Source organism: Salmo trutta, chromosome 31 (assembly GCF_901001165.1).
Source record: "Salmo trutta chromosome 31, fSalTru1.1, whole genome shotgun sequence".
In the NCBI taxonomy this organism is placed as follows: domain Eukaryota; kingdom Metazoa; phylum Chordata; class Actinopteri; order Salmoniformes; family Salmonidae; genus Salmo; species Salmo trutta.
This window is the reverse complement of record NC_042987.1, coordinates 9,493,134-9,512,926: the sequence shown is the minus strand read 5'-3', so window position 1 is coordinate 9,512,926 and position 19,793 is coordinate 9,493,134. Positions and strand designations below refer to the sequence as shown.

Here is a 19,793-nt window from a genome sequence, read left to right as displayed (position 1 = left end):
TTATGGAAAATATATTTCACAGCGGTTTAGATGGTACAATGATTCTTTACACTATACTTGCGTGTTTTGTCACATAAACAAAAATTAGGCAAACTATTAGAATTTTAGCAGCCAGGAAATGGTGAAGCAATTTCTGTGTAGTGTATCTTTTTAAGACACCATGGAGCCAGCGAAAACATACCTTAGTGCAAGGATAGGATGTGCCACTGTACTCCAAATTAGCCACACTGCTCCATCAATAAAATTTAAATACTGCTTGTTTTTTGGAAAACTGCCCTTTTCATCCTCATGCTAGCTAGCGGTTGCCACCGCAGCCATTTTGCAATGGCAATGTCAGCCAATGAACTACTTTGTTGTTCAATGCAACATGCCATTCCATAATGGCTGCTGTGGCTACTGGTAAGCAGGAGGACTGGTAAATATGTTTTCGGAGATACGGGATGTCACATTCAGCGATGGGAGACCAATCCAATGTACAGGTGTGCTTGCATACTCCCTTAAAAGACCTTTGCTTGAAAAATTAGAAAATAGTACTGTTTGTCCATCTTGAGATGCCGTGGCTAGTATAGAGTATACCACAGGAGATTGGTGGCACCTTAATTGGGGAGAATGTGCTCATGGTAATGGCTGGAGCGGAATTAGTGGAATGGTATCAAATACATCAAACACACGGTTTCCATGAAAACGAGTCATCTATGGTTAAATGACAACAAATTAGGGCAGACCCCATTTAGTCGACTGGTTTTTTGTTTGGTCGATAAGCTGTTGGTCGACCAGGATTTTTTATTATTTTGAGCAGTCTCAAGTAGATATTTATTTTTCATGGCACATGAGACACCTGTCTGATTTGCACCTCTCTAAGTGGACTAATCCATTGAGGAGACCTCGGGATGCCATGTTGCAAGAAGGAAGGTGTGGCTAAGATGCACAAGGCAGGTCTCTCTCCAGAATGCGCTCTTTGCCGCCATTTTGTTCGCATTCATTGTTTCATAACGTCATTGTGTGAATTGTTTGCCCTGTGATTGTTAGTGTCTATCAAGTCCCCATTAAATATATCACCATTAGTAGTCTGCATTTACCGTTAATTCCCAAAATTACGAATAGACAATGTTTGTTTGCTTACAGTCATTTCTATTGATGCATTCAATATATATCATCGCAGTAGTTTACCGTTCTCATTGTCGGAATGGACACGTTGTTTGCAGAGCTCACATCCTATGCTACACTTCTGAGAAACATGTTTTGGTTTATTTCATTCCATTTACGAGTTTTGTCAATTTATTCTCTTGTCAATGTTGAGTAAAGACGAGCACCTGATTACGCATATAAACTCAGCAAAAAAAGAAACGTCCCTTTTTCAGGACCCTGTCTTTCAACGATAATTAGTAAAAATCCAAATAACTTCACAGATCTTCATTGTAAAGAGTTTAAACACTGTTTCCCATGCTTGTTCAATGAACCATAAACAATTAATGAACATGCACCTGCGAATCGGTCATTAAGACACTAACAGCTTACAGACGGTAGACAATTAAGGTCACAGTTATGAAAACTTAGGACACTAAAGAGTCCTTTCTACTGACTCTGAAAAACCCCAAAAGAAAGATGCCCAGGGTCCCTGCTCATCTGTGTGAACGTGCTTTAGGCATGCTGCAAGGAGGCATGAGGACTGCAGATGTGTCCAGGGCAATAAATTGCTATGTCCGTACTGTGAGACGCCTAAGACAGCGCTACAGGGAGACAGGACGGACAGCTGATCATCCTCGCAGTGGCAGACCACGTGTAACAACACCTGCACAGGATCGGTACATCCGAACATCACACTTGCAGGACAGGTACAGGATGGCAACAACAACTGCCCGAGTTACACCAGGAACGCACAATCCCTCCATCAATGCTCAGACTGTCAGCAATAGGCTGAGAGAGGCTGGACTGAGGGCTTGTAGGCCTGTTGTAAGGGAGGTCCTCCCTTAAATCATTTTGGGGTTTTTCTCACTATATTTACTATTTACCTTCTTAAAACTGTTTTGCAGAAAATGAAGAAGAGTGTGACTAGGGCTGTGGCAGTCATGAAATTTTGTCAGCGGTGATTGTCAAGCAAAAAACTGCCGGTCTCACAGTAAATTACCATTAATTAACGTAAACATGTTTACCATCTCCTGGCTTCCACGCATGGCCTACAAGCCACTGATGCAAAACTTTGGAACATCTACATTTTAAAAAGTCGAACAAATCCATGTAATATAGCATACACCATCACAATAAATCCATTATTTATTTTTAGACAGGTCCAAAGAAACACGATTTGAAGAAAATGTAGTCTATTTCAGAAAATCAGAATTGTCCTTATGTTGGCCCCTGATCTGGCTATGCCATATTGCTGTCGGCTACACTAGTTTATTTAGCAGACAAGATTTGCTTAGAAATCCGTGGCATTATTTTGTAGTATGAAGAATACAACTGCACATAGCTGAATAAAATAGAAAGGATATTTTCTTAAAACGATTTCAGGGAGTGTGCACATACGGCTATTCTGTGTTGAGCGGTTAACAAAGGAACAGGTCCTCCTATATGCTTTATTTAGTTATTTATTTATCTTTCATTGTGATACAAACAGTGGGCTATATGTTTTGATTTTTAATACATTCTAAGGCTGCGTGATGCGACATTGATGATGATTTTAAAAAAGTTGCATGAAAGACATGAGCTCTACTTAGTTTTTCTGCAGACTGCCCAAACTTCATCAGTCTTTCATTCACAATTTGACAAGCACTTGATAATGCCTTGAATTTCCCGGCGGCATCCCCTTTGTGTGGCCGTAATGCCCCCTAAAAAAATCCATGCCTTTTGCGGCCAGTGGCCGTTGTGCCCTGAATATAATAATTATAATTCCCTTCTTCCGGCTGCGTGCTCAGAAGCACATCTCACTCACATGGCTCCCTCAGATAGCTCAATTCTTATTAGCCAATGCCTGTCACGCCCTGACCATAGAGATCCTTATTATTCTCTATGTTTGGTTAGGTCAGGGTGTGACTCGGGTGGGGAAGTATATGTTTTCTGTTTCTTTGTTTTTGGGCCGAGTGTGGTTCCCAATCAGAGGCAGCTGTCTATCGTTGTCTCTGATTGGGAATCATACTTAGGCAGCCTGTTTTCCAGCTGTGTTTGTGGGAGGTTATTTTCTGTTTCGCGTCTATGCCTGATGGAACTGTTCGCTTTCGTTTTTTTGCTTTTGGTTATTCTTGTTTGAGTGTTTCTTGAAATAAAGTATCATGAACACTTACCACGCTGCGCCTTGGTCCACTTCTCCTTCTAACAATGAGCGTTACAATGCCTGTCTTTTACACAGGCTACAAGTGAAGACCGTCACATCGGGGATGCAACTGCGTGTGTCCTTATCCAATTCCGAGGCATATATTGAAGATATTGGAAGAACTGTCCACATTTACTTTATGTCAGCTAAAAAGATGAGTAGGCCTAATGAACAGCAAAACCACTAGCCTATGTCAATCTACTATCCCATGTAGTACAAAAGTTGACCTATTCTGTGCGTGAAATAAATGTTCCAAACATAGTCTGGGACAGTTGTGGGATGCCAAATTAATACAACCACTCACATCAAAAAAACATTTAAAAGCAATGAGGATGATGCAACAGATCAGAATGTTTAGCTTAAATTGTTGATAAACTATTAGGCTATTTCTTCACATTATAAGCGCAGCAATGCGCACACGATAGTAGACTATAACGCAAATGTTCCAAAATACAATCAATTAATGGGAAAACACCATTCTCAAAAATGACAGCAAATGCGTTTATGCCTGCAATGCTTTCATTATAATGGTGCATTTTTATGATGAAAATGAGCAAAGCCCCAAACTACACATGCGCTGCATATGTATACCAGTTAGGCTCTACACCTGTTGTAAAGTGGATTCATGTGCTTAATTTTAAGAAGTTATTTGGCCACTTTAGTGATACAAACCTTGCCAAAACATATAGGCCTATGGGCTACGCTACATTAGGTGTGCGACTATAATTTGAAAAAGTCACAAAAAAAAGACTTGCACTGTTGCTTGCCTTACTGCAAACAAGCTGGGCATCATTCACAAGTGATAGGCTAATATAGTCACCCATCAGACTATTCTTGATTTAATCCTGTCTTTACATATGCTAAATAATATATGTGTGAAATTTGTTTTGATTTAGAATGGATCATTATCATGCACCTGTCTTGAAACAGGGGCAGGGTAAAAAAAAAGGTATTCTATGCACTTAAATAGCGAATGGAGATGCTTTTCGTGGTTCATTTTCATGCCAGCCAGGTAGGGTATACTCCTGTGGTAAAGAGAAGCAATGTGCTTAATATTACGAAAGTTGAGAAATGTATATAGTAAGCCTATAGAAAGCTGATGGGATCCTCCTCTTTTTAATAGAGGCCATCACGCAATTGCATAGCCTATTGAAATGTTGCGCAACATGAGCTCATGAAGTGTTTGATTAGATTTTTGATAATATTTGCATTGATGTCAGAGTGTTTAGAGGGACAATAGAGTACTGAGTACCAGGCAGTTAGAAAGTTTTGTAGGCTACTAATGGCCATCAGCAGCATCAGAGCTTGGAGAAGCCTAAATACCTGTCAGGATAAGGTAAGACCCAGATGCAGACTGTGTTGAAGTAACAATGTTTATTACAGCAACAGGGGCAAAGGTACACGCAGTCAGGCTCAGGGTCAGGTCAGGCAGAGGTCGGTAATCCAGAGACGGGGCAAAGGTACAGGATGGCAGGCAGGGTCAGGGGCAAGCAGAGTGGTCAGGCAGGCGGGCTCAGGGTCAGGACAGGCAAGGGTCAAAACCAGGAGGATGAGAAAAGGGAGACTGCGGAAAAGCAGGAGCTGATACAAAAACGCTGGCTGACTTGACAAGCAAGATGAACTGGCAACAGACAAACAGAGAACACCGGTATAAATACACGGGGCATAATGGGAAAGTTGGGCGACACCTGGAGGGGGGTGGAGACAATCAATCACATAGACAGGTGAAACAGATCAGGGTGTGACACCTAACCAATTGTGCTATTTAGTGTTTTTTTGCATTGTTTGTAAGTTGTTTTGTACATAACGTTTCTGCCACTGTCTCTTTTGACCGAAAATGGCTTCTGGATATCAGAACATCTATTACTCACCTCGAGCTGGACGAAGATTTTTTATTTAATGAGCCGGATGCGAAGGATTTACTCCAGATACCGGACCAGGCCCAAATCCCCGTCATTCACTTGAAGAAAAGACGCCGATACAGGGGACGTAGGTCCGGGTGCCTTGTTAGAATTCGTTGGAGAGTGGGTAACCCGCCTCTACCAGCCGTTCTATTGGCCAACGTGCAATCATTGAAGAATAAACTGGATGACCTCCGTTCAAGACTATCCTACCAAAGGGACACAAAGAAGAAAATACTGTTTCACCGAGTCGTGGCTGAACGACCACATGGATAATATACAGTTGGCTGGTTTTTCCGTGCATAGGCAAGACAGAACAGCTGCCTCCGGTAAGACAAGGGGTGGCGGTCTGTGTCTATTTGTCAATAATAGCTGGTGCACAAAATCAAATATTAAGGAAGTCTCAAGGTTTTGCTCACCTGAGGTAGAGTATCTCATGATAAGCTGTAGACCACACTATTTACCAAGAGAGTTTTCATCTATATTTTTCGTAGCTGTCTATTTACCACCACAAACCGATGCTGGCACTAAGACCGCACTCAACGAGCTGTATAAAGCCATAAGAAAACAAGAGAATGCTCAACCAGAGAAAGCGCTCCTAGTGGCCGGAGATTTTAATGCAGGGAAACTTAAATCCGTTTTACCTAATTTCTACTAGACTGTGTGATGTAGCGATTCACCAATATGTCATTCCCAGCACTGGGCGAAAAGGGTCAATATCAGGAGATATATTTATCTATATACTGTATATCTGACATTTTATTAGACATAATGAGTAGACATGCTCCAGATTCAAATGTTAAAGATACAAGTGCATTGGTCTGTTGGACCCCAAACCGATCTAGCATGCATCGGTCAAAAAAAACGTTCAAAAGTTTCTACCTTCCGAAAATATGTAATATTTTGTGACAACTGCTTTGACAGTCATTGATCTGCAAGTCATTTGGCATGCCAAACAACCACAGGCAATATTAGTAGGCTTGTCAAATTGCGCACTGAGCCCAGCTTCATGCGCTGCCCAACGGGAGGTAGGCAGCCTGTTCCTAATCTGCGTGGCACCTTCAGCATTCAAATGCTAGCACATTCAGAATTAAAATGCTACAATGGCTTTCGTGACATTAGGATTCATTCAGTGAGTGAAAATCTGTCATTTGCTAGGTTATTGCTATCTATGGGCTGTTGGAAATTGTGTTTTACCAGAATAAAAGTAAGCTACTGGAGATATACCTGCTGAATGGGGCTTACAATAGATTTTATTTTGATTGTTCAGGTTCACCATCAGTAATAGTTTTGGTAGTCTTGCTTTAAACAATCAGTGTATATGGTAATTTGTTGATATACAGGGTCAAATTTATAATTTCATCATGGGGACAGCAATCACATTTGCGAGATGCACTGCATGACCGAATCAAGAGGAGAAGAGAAAATCACTATGCAAAAACGTTTAAATGCTCAAAACCATTCGATTTTGAGATGGTGGGTGAAATCCAACATTGTGCTATTGGAACCGGTGTGAAATGGCCAGTGTTGCCAACTAATTTTCAGGTTAAATTGCTAGAGGCAGGTTGATTTGTTGCTAAAAGTTGCTAAATTACGTTGTGATGTCATTGCGTGATAACGTAAAACTGCGTCATTATGTAGAATACACAATAACGTTACTCAAATTGACTGGCCATCTCGGCCAAAAAATATGATTTGACATTTGTTCAGGTACAGACTCCCACTCTTTTCTGTACTTCTGGCTGTACAATTTTAATTGAGACATGTTGATTGATGTTGTAAGTTCTGTTCAAGATCAAACATTCGTCACCAACTACATTCATTGGGTTTGGCTTGTCGAAACAGTAATACTGCTGCTGCAGTCAGCCAACAATGATTTGCAATTTGCTGAAATTGCTGCTGGCCTGCTGCTGCCTGTGCACGAGCTGAGCGCCTGCTGCTGACGTCAATCACAATGCACTATTGCAGCCAGGCACGTTTGTTGTGACTGAGTGTGTGACAGAGAAATAGTTTTTGTGTCATTTAGAGGGAAAATGTGTGCATTTTAACGTTTGAGTCACCTTTCAAAAGTTGCTAAAAGTTCCAAATACATTTTTAAAAGTAGCCAAATTTGTTGCTAGGTGCTGTTTGAAAAAGAAGTTGCCAGGCTAGTCTGAAAAGTTGCTAAATCTAGCAACAAAATTGCTAAATTGGCATCACAGGAAATGGCTAGCTAGTTAGTGGTGTGCGCACTAATAGCGTTTCAATCGGTGACGTCACTGAGACCTTGAAGTAGTTGTTCCACTTGTTTTGCAAGGGCCGTGGCTTTTCTGGAGCGATGATTCGTGGGTGACTGTTGTTGATGTGTGCAGGGGGTCTCTGGTTCGAGCCCAGGTAGGGGCGAGGAGAGGGACGGAAGAAAAATTGTTACATTGATGCTATTGACCCGGATCACTGGTTCGTGCGGGAAAGGAGGAAGTCAAAAAGGGGGGATACAAGAAGACAGATCCACCTCAGAGAGGCCCAGCCCATGAGCTCCATCCGTAGCAGATAAATGGACAATGAACGTGTTTATGCCACAAATGTTAGTGCATCGAACCGAATCGCACCGATTCGTTCTCTAATCAAACCGAGTTGCACCGAATATGTTTTAACTATCGTTCCTGTATCGTATCGGACCCCATGTATCTAGATATGTATCGACTCGTCTTGAAAGTGAAAGATGCGCGTCCCTAACACACACAACTGATGTAGCTGCTAACACCCTGAACCCCTTGTCAAAACCCACCCCGACAAAGATGAGAAGTACTGCCTCCCCAGAGCACTGAAATGAATGTCTAACTGTACTTTTGGATACACCTTTATGTACCAGTGTTATTGTATGACAATCCGAAGGTGTTTATTGTATTGCATTTGATAGAATGAAGAATAAACTGAAAGCTACTGACATTTTTTACGGTCTGCAATTGTAAGCTACATTACAGCACACACTAATTATACAACTCAATGGTGACAGTTACGTGCTATAATGAAAGAGCTATGTTATGACAGTGTTGCTGCAAGATCTGTACTCTGTATGTAACAGAATGTATCTTTATTATCCATTTTGGAACGGAAATCCTTTTTTTGCTCTCGGTAGGCTACCCATTCCGACACTATTTAGTGGACAGACATGCGCAATGAAATTACGAGTTGATTTCGCATAGACTGGATTTCTGTCATTCTATATGAGCATGTCAACCAGCAAGAGGAGAGAGAGAGAGAGAGAGAGAGAGAGAGAGAGAGAGAGAGAGAAGGATGCTCCAATGACATGCACGACAGACTCTCCTACGTGAATGACGCAGCCACCGCTGTCATGCAACGCTGCTAGACGAGCAGTTGCCTAGGATATAGCGGTAGTATATCCGACAACGCATCACCAATAGGCTATTGTTTGTATTATGGGTGTACAATTACCACGATGAAAATAAGACTGGTGTTGAAGAAATGTCGATGAGGCCACGTATTTAGCCTATTCAACGTGATGTCAGAGTGCCCTGTAGGCTACATTTCGCATTTGCCCTTGCATCAACAAAGGACATTATTATATCGCGACGCTTATCCTGGGATTGTAAATGGATGAGACTGCGACAGCGGGGGAGGCCGGGGGAGGCATGCCCACATCGGGGGCGGGTAGATCGGACCAGATGGATACGGCCGGCCTCTCTCTCAAGCTGGATTCTGGAGACATGGGTTCGTATGTCTGTGCTTTATTATGAGACTAGTTTAATTGGCTAAATACTTTTGCATGAGAGATTGTTCAGATGAGCTAAACTGTCAGGAGAGCGCTGGCACCGTTCGACGGTGAGTATAAGGGTTCATTCAGGTTTTGGTCCAGCTGTCAATTATGCTTTGTCTCAGTAGACTAAATTATCTGTCAGTTTCCAGACCTAAGAAATTATTTGTGGTAATAGGCTTATAACTAACCAAGATGGTCATCCTGCTATTTCTAAAGACAAGGACAAGCTGCCAGCAACCACCAAAAGCAAAAGCCTAATTAATTAATGCAGACATTGAGCATACAGAAGCTGACCAAGTCCAGATTAAAATGTACAGCATGCATTAGTTGGTAGGCAATGTCCAGGGCCTGACTATGTGAAACAGGTCAAGACAAACTGTCTAGTTTCTGCTCGGGAACCCAATTAAAGGTCATGTCTGCCAGTCTGTGGCATCAGATCATTGGTCAATTTCTATCAAAAGGAGAGGGAATCGGGCCTCTACCGTCGAGCTCATGATTGTATAGTTTGTGATTTGCAGAGAGGAAGAGAGTGTCTGTCTGTCTGTCTGTCTGTCTGTCTGTCTGTCTGTCTGTCTGTCTGTCTGTGTAACAGACTATCTATATGGTTCTTTGATCATCATCTCCACTATCGTATTTAATCGTGTGATGTCGATTTAGGCAGCCCGCCTCACCTCTCCGATTCAGAGGGGTTGGGCTAAACGCGGAAGACACCTTTCAGTTGGATGCATTCAGTAGTACAACTGACTAGGTATCCCCCCCCCCCCCCCTTTCCCTTTAGAGATCAAACTAGGCCAATGTCTTTGTCACATACAAGTGTTACAATTAAAGATGAAACACCAGAAAGCAGATAGAAACTTAATACAACGGCGTCGAATGATAAATGAACAGAAAGGTCCTGAGCTTCTCTGCCTCTGCTTTACCTGAGTGTACACTGAATGACCAGGAGAACAGACTATATGGAGTGTATAGGCAGCAGCGCAGCAGTTTAGCCTATATTACAATAATCCTAGGTAGCCTTGAATATAGGAAGAACACCTTGTACCAGATATGTATGTAAGCGAACGCTCAATTGTAATGGAAGAACAGAAAACTGTCTTAGTCCTTCATTGTATTCTAGTCCGTTACAGGATACCTATTACAGAACCCAGAACCAAATCTCTCACGTGCGCTGGCCAGCTACTCAATTTTGTTTCTGTCACAATAGACTATTGCATAGTTCCACTGCTATTACTCTGGTATAACAGCACTATAACGTAACCCATCTTTATTTAAAGATGATAAGGCAAGAGTCCGAGATGAACTGGAAAGCAGTATGTATGTATTACAGCTTGATGGTTTGGCTCGATGGTTAGGTTCATGTTAACCAAGCCATCAAGCTGTACTCCACCTTCTGTGCATCCTCTCAGTGAAGCTGTTCAAGCCGAGTTGAACACTGCACATACACACATTCGTGCTTTCCTCCTTTTACAAACCAAGTATGAGGGAATGAACAGTACGGAGTAGGAATGAATGAATTTCAATACCATGGCAGATTCCCTATTGCACATGGAGTAAATGGAAATTGCATGGGCAACAGGGGTATTTGTGTTCGTAGTTGACACATACATTTGATTTGTACAACATAATTGACTGGTTTTCTTTGCAGCTCTTCTTGCAGTCATTTCCCTATTGAATTTTTACAGTTTCCCATCTGTAGAGAAGCAGCAACTGCGCGCGCACACACACACACACACACACACACACACACACACACACACACACACACACACACACACACACACACACACACACACAGTAGCAGACCATTATCTGCTGTAATCAGCTTATCAGCAGCACTTAGACTAGCGATGGAGCTAGAGACTGGCATCTGGTCGAATCCTCATCCAGCAGACCTCTAGCCCCTCTCTCTTCCTCTCTCACTCTCTCTCTTCTTTCGCTTTCTATTTTTAGTCGCTCTCCTCTTTTCTCTTTCTCTCCTTTTTTCTCTCTCTTTTAACCCTCCCATCCCTTTGCCCTCAGAACAGCCCTCAAAACAGCCCTCAGAACAGCCTCCATTCGTCGGGGCTTGGACTTTACAAGATGCTGAAAGCGTTCCACAGGGATGCTGGCCCATGTTAACTCCAATGCTTCCCACAGTTGTGTCAAGTTGGTTGGATGTCTTCTGGGTCTTGGACCATTCTTGAAACACACAGGAAACTGTTGAGCGTGAAAACCCAGCAGCGTTGCAGTTCTTGACACAAACCGGTGCAGCTGGCACCTACTAAAATACCCCGTTCAAAGGCACTTAAATCTTTTGTCTTTCCCATTCACCCTCTGAATTGCACACACACAATGCATTTCTCAATTGTCTCAAGGCTTAAATATCCTTATTTAACTTGTCTCCTCCCCTTAATCTACACTGATTGAAGTGGATTTAACAAGTGACATCAATAAGGCATCAGAGCTTTTACCTGGATTCACCTGGTCAGTCTGTCATGGGAAGAGCAGGTGTTTTTAAGGTTGTGTATACTCAGTTTACATTGCTATCTGAGCAGTCTGATTTATCTTACTAAGTGTTGGCACCAGCCCAAAACTGCACCTGCTCAAGCCTGAGGGAATTGTCTCAAATCTCCTACGTTGGAAATGAGGGATGTGTGTGTGCCTGTGAGCACACTTGTGTGTACAGCATCGTGTGCGCGTGTGTGCACGCTTGCATGTAACAGCTCTATCCCTTAGTCGGCAGTGTTGTGCTATTAGACAGTCTTACACAACTCTTGTTTACGTCTCAATAACATTCGCCATCAGGCAGCCATTTTCTGAGCTGGCCAGTGAGAGGCCTAATCCTCTTTATAACATAAAACCCACACACGCCGAACAGTCTAATGCCTACAAAATTCCAACGCAGTCCCTGGAAACCCAATCAGTCGTTGTATGATCTGAAACATTCAGTCTTTTCACTCTATATTGCAAAAAGAACCGTTGAGTATATAAGAACGTCAGTGTCTTAGGCACTGACCCATATTTCTCGCTTTGCTCCTGGACTAACCGAGTGAGGAACGAGACTTGGAAGCATGGCAACGCGAGACTATGTTGACCCTGATACACTAGTAGTGTATTGTCTAGTAATAGTTGCCCTTTGAGGATAGCTCCTCAGCATATTATGACTGGCCTTAATCCTACAGCACAGAGTTACCTTGCTACCTGAGTGTTCGTTTCTGAAGTTTTTGTTTGAGTGTTCGATTCTGTTTGTGTTCCATCCGAGTGCTCCTCCATCTGAGTGTTCTGTCTTTATTTTTTGTTCCGTCTGTGTGCTCTTTCTCAGTTTCCTGTCTCGGGATTGTTCTGAGAGTTATGTCTGTCTGAGTGTTCCGTCTTGAGTGTTTTTTTCCCCCCTTCAGTGTCCCGTACATGTTTCGTGTCCGAGTGTTCTGTCTTTCTCAGTGTTCCGTCTGTTGAGTGTATTGTCTGTCTGAGCGTTCCGTCTGGGTTTGAGTCTGTGTGTTCTATCTTTCTAAATGTTCTGCATATATTATTAGGAATTAGATCTCTCCGTGACTGGCAAAGTCCTGCCAAAAAGACCCTGCTAGCAAGACAACCTTCCAGAAGCTGTTCTGTAGTCTGTTGTTCATTAGCCCAGTGTCATTGCTAGACCTTTAGTCGATGACTAACGAGATTGGGTCGGCTCTAGGGAGTCCCATTGTTTCGTCTCTGGTGTGTGTGTGTCTCTCTGTCCTTCTCTCTCACTCATCTGTAAGTCTCTCTTTTTCTATTCACGGGCCAACTTCCTGGCCCGGCGGCTGGCACCCCTCTTAATCCTGCACTCTGATTGGCTGCTCACTGCTCAGGGCATCCGGTCTCCTGGGAGACGGTGGTGGTGTCAACCAATGACAGGGAGTTCAGATTAGAGAGCCTGTCGATCCTAAAGAGTCACCTTTCCAGGACAGATCTGCTCTAGAAATAGATGGTATCTACATCAAAGGCAGACACAAACTACCGTCAGGTCTGAGTTTTGGGGTGTTTTGGTATTTTTGTGTGTTTTTGGTGGCTTTAACTGGAGTGCCGTTTCACGTTGAGGCTTGAGTGACAAAGAGTTGGGTGAGACATTCAAAACTCTTCAGGGTAGATATGTTTACGCGTACTCAGGGTGTTAAAGATATGAATATATGTCGAACCAGAATTGTTTCCTGGGTTGTGTTTGGCATTGCTTGTGTACATATCCATGAAGGATTAGCCTTCATGTACTACCAGTGGATATTCTGATTGAGTTAGTTATTTTTTAATTCTGGGCATCAGTGTTAGTTAACTACACTCTGCTGCATTGTATTTCTACGCCTGTAATGCTATTTGAGCCTAGAACCAGGTGTAAAGAATCCAAGCGCAGCGTAAGGCATTTTATGGATAGGTCCGTGTGTGTGTGTGCGTGTGTGTGTGTGTCAGTATTGTCAGTATGTGTTGTGGATGGTGTCCAACATGGTGATAGTAGACAAGCTCTGGTTGGGCCATCTTCACTACGCCACTGATACTTTCCAGAGGGAATACACCTTTTAATAGTTGTGTAGATACAGTGCATGAACACTGATGCGTGTAGCTTTGGTTTCAGTCTTTTAGTACACTGCTGGCAATAACAGGTGCATACTCTGCCCTGGAACCCTTTTCCCTGGTTCCTGCATGTGTCTAACAGTTAGGCCTAAGTCATGCATTGATGTTCTCTCCTTCTGTCTCCTCTGTTATTCAACAGAAGACGCTGGTCCTAGGAGGTCTACAATAACTAGCGAGGTGAGGGCTAGTTACACACACACACACACACACACACACTACATATACCTAAAATGACATGTTTTATGCAGTAAAGTGTGCACTGCAGTGTAAGTAACCCACAAATAAAACTAGTCCCCCCTTTTCTCCCTCAGATGCCGTCCCCCACAGCTCAGGGTCTAGGCCCAGGTCAGGAGAAGAAGATTGGCCACAGGAGAGTAGACGCCTCTGGAGAGACCACCTACAAGAAGGTACACTACTCCTTTCCTCTTCTGCATCCCTCTCTCTCCTTCCTTCCTCCCTCATCTTCCCATTCTTCTTCTCTTTCTGCTCTGTCCTTCGTTTTATACCTGTTTTCCCTCTCTTCTTGTCTTTACCTCTCTGTTTTCTTCCTTCCACTCTCCCCTGACCTTTCTGTACTTCTTTTACTTCTCCTATCTCACTTGTCCTCCTTTCATCCTCTTCCTCCCTCATATTCGTTTTCATGGCTCTATTTAAGTGACTTGGGGTTTGTTTCCTGACTGCCTGTGCCCTACAGACCACGTCCTCTGCCCTGAAAGGTGCCATCCAGCTGGGCATCGGCTACACGGTGGGCAACCTGAGCTCCAAGCCAGAGAGAGATGTCCTCATGCAGGACTTCTATGTGGTGGAGAGCATTTTCTTCCCCAGGTGTGTTTCTGATTGTGTATGGATGGCAGATGTGTTTGTAAATGGGGTGTGTGTGTGTGTGTGTGCGTGTGTGTGTGTGTGTGTGTGTGTGTGCATAGACACTTAAAACACCTCTAATGTGAAGTGCTCTCTAGTACGATGCCCTGTTCTCTCTCCTGTCTTTCTCTCTTTCTGGCTCCCAATCCCATATTCTCTCCCTCTTCTCACCAGTGAGGGTAGTAACCTGACTCCTGCACACCACTACCCAGACTTCAGGTTTAAGACCTACGCCCCAGTGGCCTTCCGCTACTTCCGAGAGCTGTTCGGGATCCGACCCGATGACTACCTGGTGAGAGACAGTAACCGTAGTAAAAACACTACAGATAGTCTTGTTAATATCTAGGTTAAATGTAGTATCCTACATCAGGTGATTATTTGCATAACATGACATCATTTGGATTTTTCAAGGAAGCATATGCTCTGGCCACACACACTGGAATGCATATTTAATTTGACCTTTATTTAACTAGGCAAAGTCAGTTAAGAGCAGGAGAGATATGCACAGATTGATTAACACACAGGCGGACACACATCCACCCTGACACACATACTGTAAAGACGTGCACATGCACACGTGCACACACACAGTCGCTCCAGTAACCTCACACTACCTGCACCAGATGGAGGTTAGCGTACTAAGACTTGCTTTGTAGAGCTCCAAGCTGATTAAAGTAGACACTCTGGTATAGTATAGGCCAACTCAGAGACAAAGTTGGAGTGTCTGTTTCTATGGGTTTCTATGTACATGCATGGTTTCACAATTGCAGGAAAATTGAATATTTGACTCACTGTATTATTCCAGCATGAGGAATCCATTCCGCAACGTTCTTAGTTGTTCTCAGAAAAAAAGAGAGTGCGTGGGTATGTAATTATCCTCAGTGTGTAGAGAGGATCTTCAATCTCTCCCCTTAAGCCTGTTCAAGCCCCTGTGTTTATCTTGCCTTCCAGACTCCACTTCAGGGAGCTGTAGAAACCCTATAAAGTGTCTAATGAGGGACCATCTATAGAACCCTATAAAGTGTCTAATGAAGGACCATCTATAGAACCCTATAAAGTGTCTAATGAGGGACCATCTAAAGAACCCTATAAAGTGTCTAATGAGGGATCATCTATAGAACCCTATAAAGTGTCTAATGAGGGACCATCTATAGAACCCTATAAAGTGTCTAATGAGGGATCATCTATAGAACCCTATAAAGTGTCTAATGAGGGACCATCTAAAGAACCCTATAAAGTGTCTAATGAGGGACCATCTATAGAACCCTATAAAGTGTCTAATGAAGGACCATCTATAGAACCCTATAAAGTGTCTAATGAAGGACCATCTATAGAACCCTATAAAGTGTCTAATGAGGGACCATCTATAGAACCCTATAAAGTGTCTAATGAGGGACCATCTAAAGAACCCTATAAAGTGTCTAATGAGGGACCATCTATAGAACCCTATAAAGTGTCTAATGAAGGACCATCTATAGAACCCTATAAAGTGTCTAATGAAGGACCATCTATAGAACCCTATAAAGTGTCTAATGAAGGACCATCTATAGAACCCTATAAAGTGTCTAATGAGGGACCATCTATAGAACCCTATAAAGTGTCTAATGAAGGACCATCTATAGCACCCTATAAAGTGTCTAATGAGAGACCATCTATAGAACCCTATAAAGTGTCTAATGAGGGACCATCTAAAGAACCCTATAAAGTGTCTAATGAGGGACCATCTATAGAACCCTATAAAGTGTCTAATGAGGGACCATCTATAGAACCCTATAAAGTGTCTAATGAAGGACCATCTATAGAACCCTATAAAGTGTCTAATGAGGGACAATCTAAAGAACCCTATAAAGTGTCTAATGAAGGACCATCTATAGAACCCTATAAAGGGTCTAATGAGGGACCATCTATAACACCCTATAAAGTGTCTGAGGGACCATCTATAGAACCCTATAAAGTGTCAAATGAGGGACCATCTATAGAACCCTATAAAGTGTCTAATGAGGGACCATCTAAAGAACCCTATAAAGTGTCTAATGAAGGACCATCTATAGAACCCTATAAAGTGCCTAATGAGGGACCATCTATAGAACCCTATAAAGTGTCTAATGAGGGACCATCTAAAGAACCCTATAAAGTGTCTAATGAAGGACCATCTATAGAACCCTATAAAGTGTCTAATGAGGGACCATCTATAGAACCCTATAAAGTGTCTAATGAGGGACCATCTATAGAACCCTATAAAGTGTCTAATGAAGGACCATCTATAGAACCCTATAAAGTGTCTAATGAAGGACCATCTATAGAACCCTATAAAGTGTCTAATGAGGGACCATCTATAGAACCCTATAAAGTGTCTAATGAAGGACCATCTATAGAACCCTATAAAGTGTCTAATGAGGGACCATCTATAGCACCCTATAAAGTGTCTGAGGGACCATCTATAGAACCCTATAAAGTGTCTAATGAAGGACCATCTATAGAACCCTATAAAGTGTCTAATGAGGGACCATCTAAAGAACCCTATAAAGTGTCTAATGAAGGACCATCTATAGAACCCTATAAAGTGTCTAATGAGGGACCATCTATAGAACCCTATAAAGTGTCTAATGAAGGACCATCTATAGAACCCTATAAAGTGTCTAATGAGGGACCATCTATAGCACCCTATAAAGTGTCTAATGAGGGACCATCTATAGAACCCTATAAAGTGTCTAATGAGGGACCATCTAAAAAACCCTATAAAGTGTCTATTGAGGGGCAATCTATAGAACCCTATAAAGTGTCTAATGAGGGGCAATCTATAGAACCCTATAAAGTGTCTAATGAGGGACCATCTAAAGAACCCTATAAAGTGTCTAATGAAGGACCATCTATAGCACCCTATAAAGTGTCTAATGAGGGACCATCTATAGAACCCTATAAAGTGTCTAATGAAGGACCATCTATAGAACCCTATAAAGTGCCTAATGAAGGGCCATCTATAGAACCCTATAAAGTGTCTAATGAGGGACCATCTATAGAACCCTATAAAGTGTCTAATGAGGGACCATCTATAGAACCCTATAAAGTGTCTAATGAGGGACCATCTATAGAACCCTATAAAGTGTCTAATGAGGGACCATCTAAAGAACCCTATAAAGTGTCTAATGAGGGACCATCTATAGAACCCTATAAAGTGTCTAATGAGGGACCATCTAAAGAACCCTATAAAGTGTCTAATGAAGGACCATCTATAGAACCCTATAAAGTGTCTAATGAAGGACCATCTATAGCACCCTATAAAGTGTCTAATGAGGGACCATCTAAAGAACCCTATAAAGTGTCTAATGAGGGACCATCTATAGAACCCTATAAAGTGTCTAATGAAGGACCATCTATAGAACCCTATAAAGTGTCTAATGAGGGACCATCTATAGAACCCTATAAAGTGTCTAATGAAGGACCATCTATAGAACCCTATAAAGTGTCTAATGAAGGACCATCTATAGAACCCTATAAAGTGTCTAATGAAGGACCATCTATAGAACCCTATAAAGTGCCTAATGAGGGACCATCTAAAGAACCCTATAAAGTCTCTAATGAAGGACCATCTATAGAACCCTATAAAGTGTCTAATGAAGGACCATCTATAGAACCCTATAAAGTGTCTAATGAGGGACCATCTATAGAACCCTATAAAGTGTCTAATGAAGGACCATCTATAGAACCCTATAAAGTGTCTAATGAAGGACCATCTATAGCACCCTATAAAGTGTCTAGTGAGGGACCATCTAAAGAACCCTATAAAGTGTCTAATGAAGGGCCATCTATAGAACCCTATAAAGTGTCTAATGAGGGGCAATCTAAAGAACCCTATAAAGTGTCTAATGAGGGACCATCTAAAGAACCCTATAAAGTGTCTAATGAGGGACCATCTATAGAACCCTATAAAGTGTCTAATGAGGGACCATCTAAAGAACCCTATAAAGTGTCTAATGAAGGACCATCTATAGAACCCTATAAAGTGTCTAATGAGGGACCATCTATAGCACCCTATAAAGTGTCTAATGAGGGACCATCTATAGAACCCTATAAAGTGTCTAATGAGGGACCATCTATAGCACCCTATAAAGTGTCTAATGAAGGACCATCTATAGCACCCTATAAAGTGTCTAATGAGGGGCAATCTATAGAACCCTATAAAGTGTCTAATGAGGGGCAATCTATAGAACTCTATAAAGTGTCTAATGAGGGACCATCTAAAGAACCCTATAAAGTGTCTAATGAAGGACCATCTATAGCACCCTATAAAGTGTCTAATGAGGGATCATCTATAGAACCCTATAAAGTGTCTAATGAAGGACCATCTATAGAACCCTATAAAGTGTCTAATGAAGGACCATCTATAGAATCCTATAAAGTGCCTAATGAGGGACCATCTATAGCACCCTATAAAGTGTCTAATGAAGGACCATCTAAAGAACCCTATAAAGTGTCTAATGAGGGACCATCTATAGAACCCTATAAAGTGTCTAATGAAGGACCATCTATAGCACCCTATAAAGTGTCTAATGAAGGACCATCTATAGCACCCTATAAAGTGTCTAATGAGGGACCATCTATAGCACCCTATAAAGTGTCTAATGAGGGACCATCTATAGAACCCTATAAAGTGTCTAATGAGGGGCAATCTATAGAACCCTATAAAGTGTCTAATGAGGGATCATCTATAGAACCCTATAAAGTGTCTAATGAGGGGCAATCTATAGAACCCTATAAAGTGTCTAATGAGGGATCATCTATAGAACCCTATAAAGTGTCTAATGAAGGACCATCTAAAGAACCCTATAAAGTGTCTAATGAGGGATCATCTATAGAACCCTATAAAGTGTCTAATGAAGGACCATCTAAAGAACCCTATAAAGTGTCTAATGAGGGACCATCTATAGAACCCTATAAAGTGTCTAATGAAGGACCATCTAATGAGCCCTATAAAGTGTCTAATGAGGGACCATCTAAAGAACCCTATAAAGTGTCTAATGAGGGACCATCTATAGAACCCTATAAAGTGTCTAATGAAGGACCATCTATAGAACCCTATAAAGTGTCTAATGAAGGACCATCTATAGAACCCTATAAAGTGTCTAATGAGGGACCATCTATAGAACCCTATAAAGTGTCTAATGAAGGACCATCTAAAGAACCCTATAAAGTGTCTAATGAAGGACCATCTATAGCACCCTATAAAGTGTCTAATGAAGGACCATCTATAGCACCCTATAAAGTGTCTGAGGGACCATCTATAGAACCCTATAAAGTGTCTAATGAGGGACCATCTAAAGAACCCTATAAAGTGTCTAATGAAGGACCATCTATAGCACCCTATAAAGTGTCTAATGAAGGACCA

The 19,793-nt window shown here is 42.0% G+C and overlaps 1 protein-coding gene across 5 annotated transcripts in view; it reads left to right on the top strand.

The window, feature by feature from the left end:
- The window catches only part of LOC115169454 (phosphatidylinositol 4-phosphate 5-kinase type-1 gamma), a 41,319-nt gene that overhangs the window by 12,404 nt on the left and 9,122 nt on the right, over positions 1 to 19,793 (top strand). For 2 of the 5 annotated variants that reach the window (XM_029725087.1, XM_029725089.1), the window contains exons 1-5: positions 8,474 to 8,922; positions 13,686 to 13,723; positions 13,858 to 13,953; positions 14,241 to 14,371; positions 14,582 to 14,699. In XM_029725087.1, the coding sequence (XP_029580947.1) occupies positions 8,805 to 8,922; positions 13,686 to 13,723; positions 13,858 to 13,953; positions 14,241 to 14,371; positions 14,582 to 14,699 (501 nt within the window). In that variant the 5' untranslated portion in view covers positions 8,474 to 8,804. Of the gene's footprint in view, positions 1 to 8,473; positions 8,923 to 12,998; positions 13,043 to 13,685; positions 13,724 to 13,857; positions 13,954 to 14,240; positions 14,372 to 14,581; positions 14,700 to 19,793 lie in introns of those variants that run through there. The other 3 variants (XM_029725088.1, XM_029725091.1, XM_029725090.1) reach the window with 3 other exon arrangements.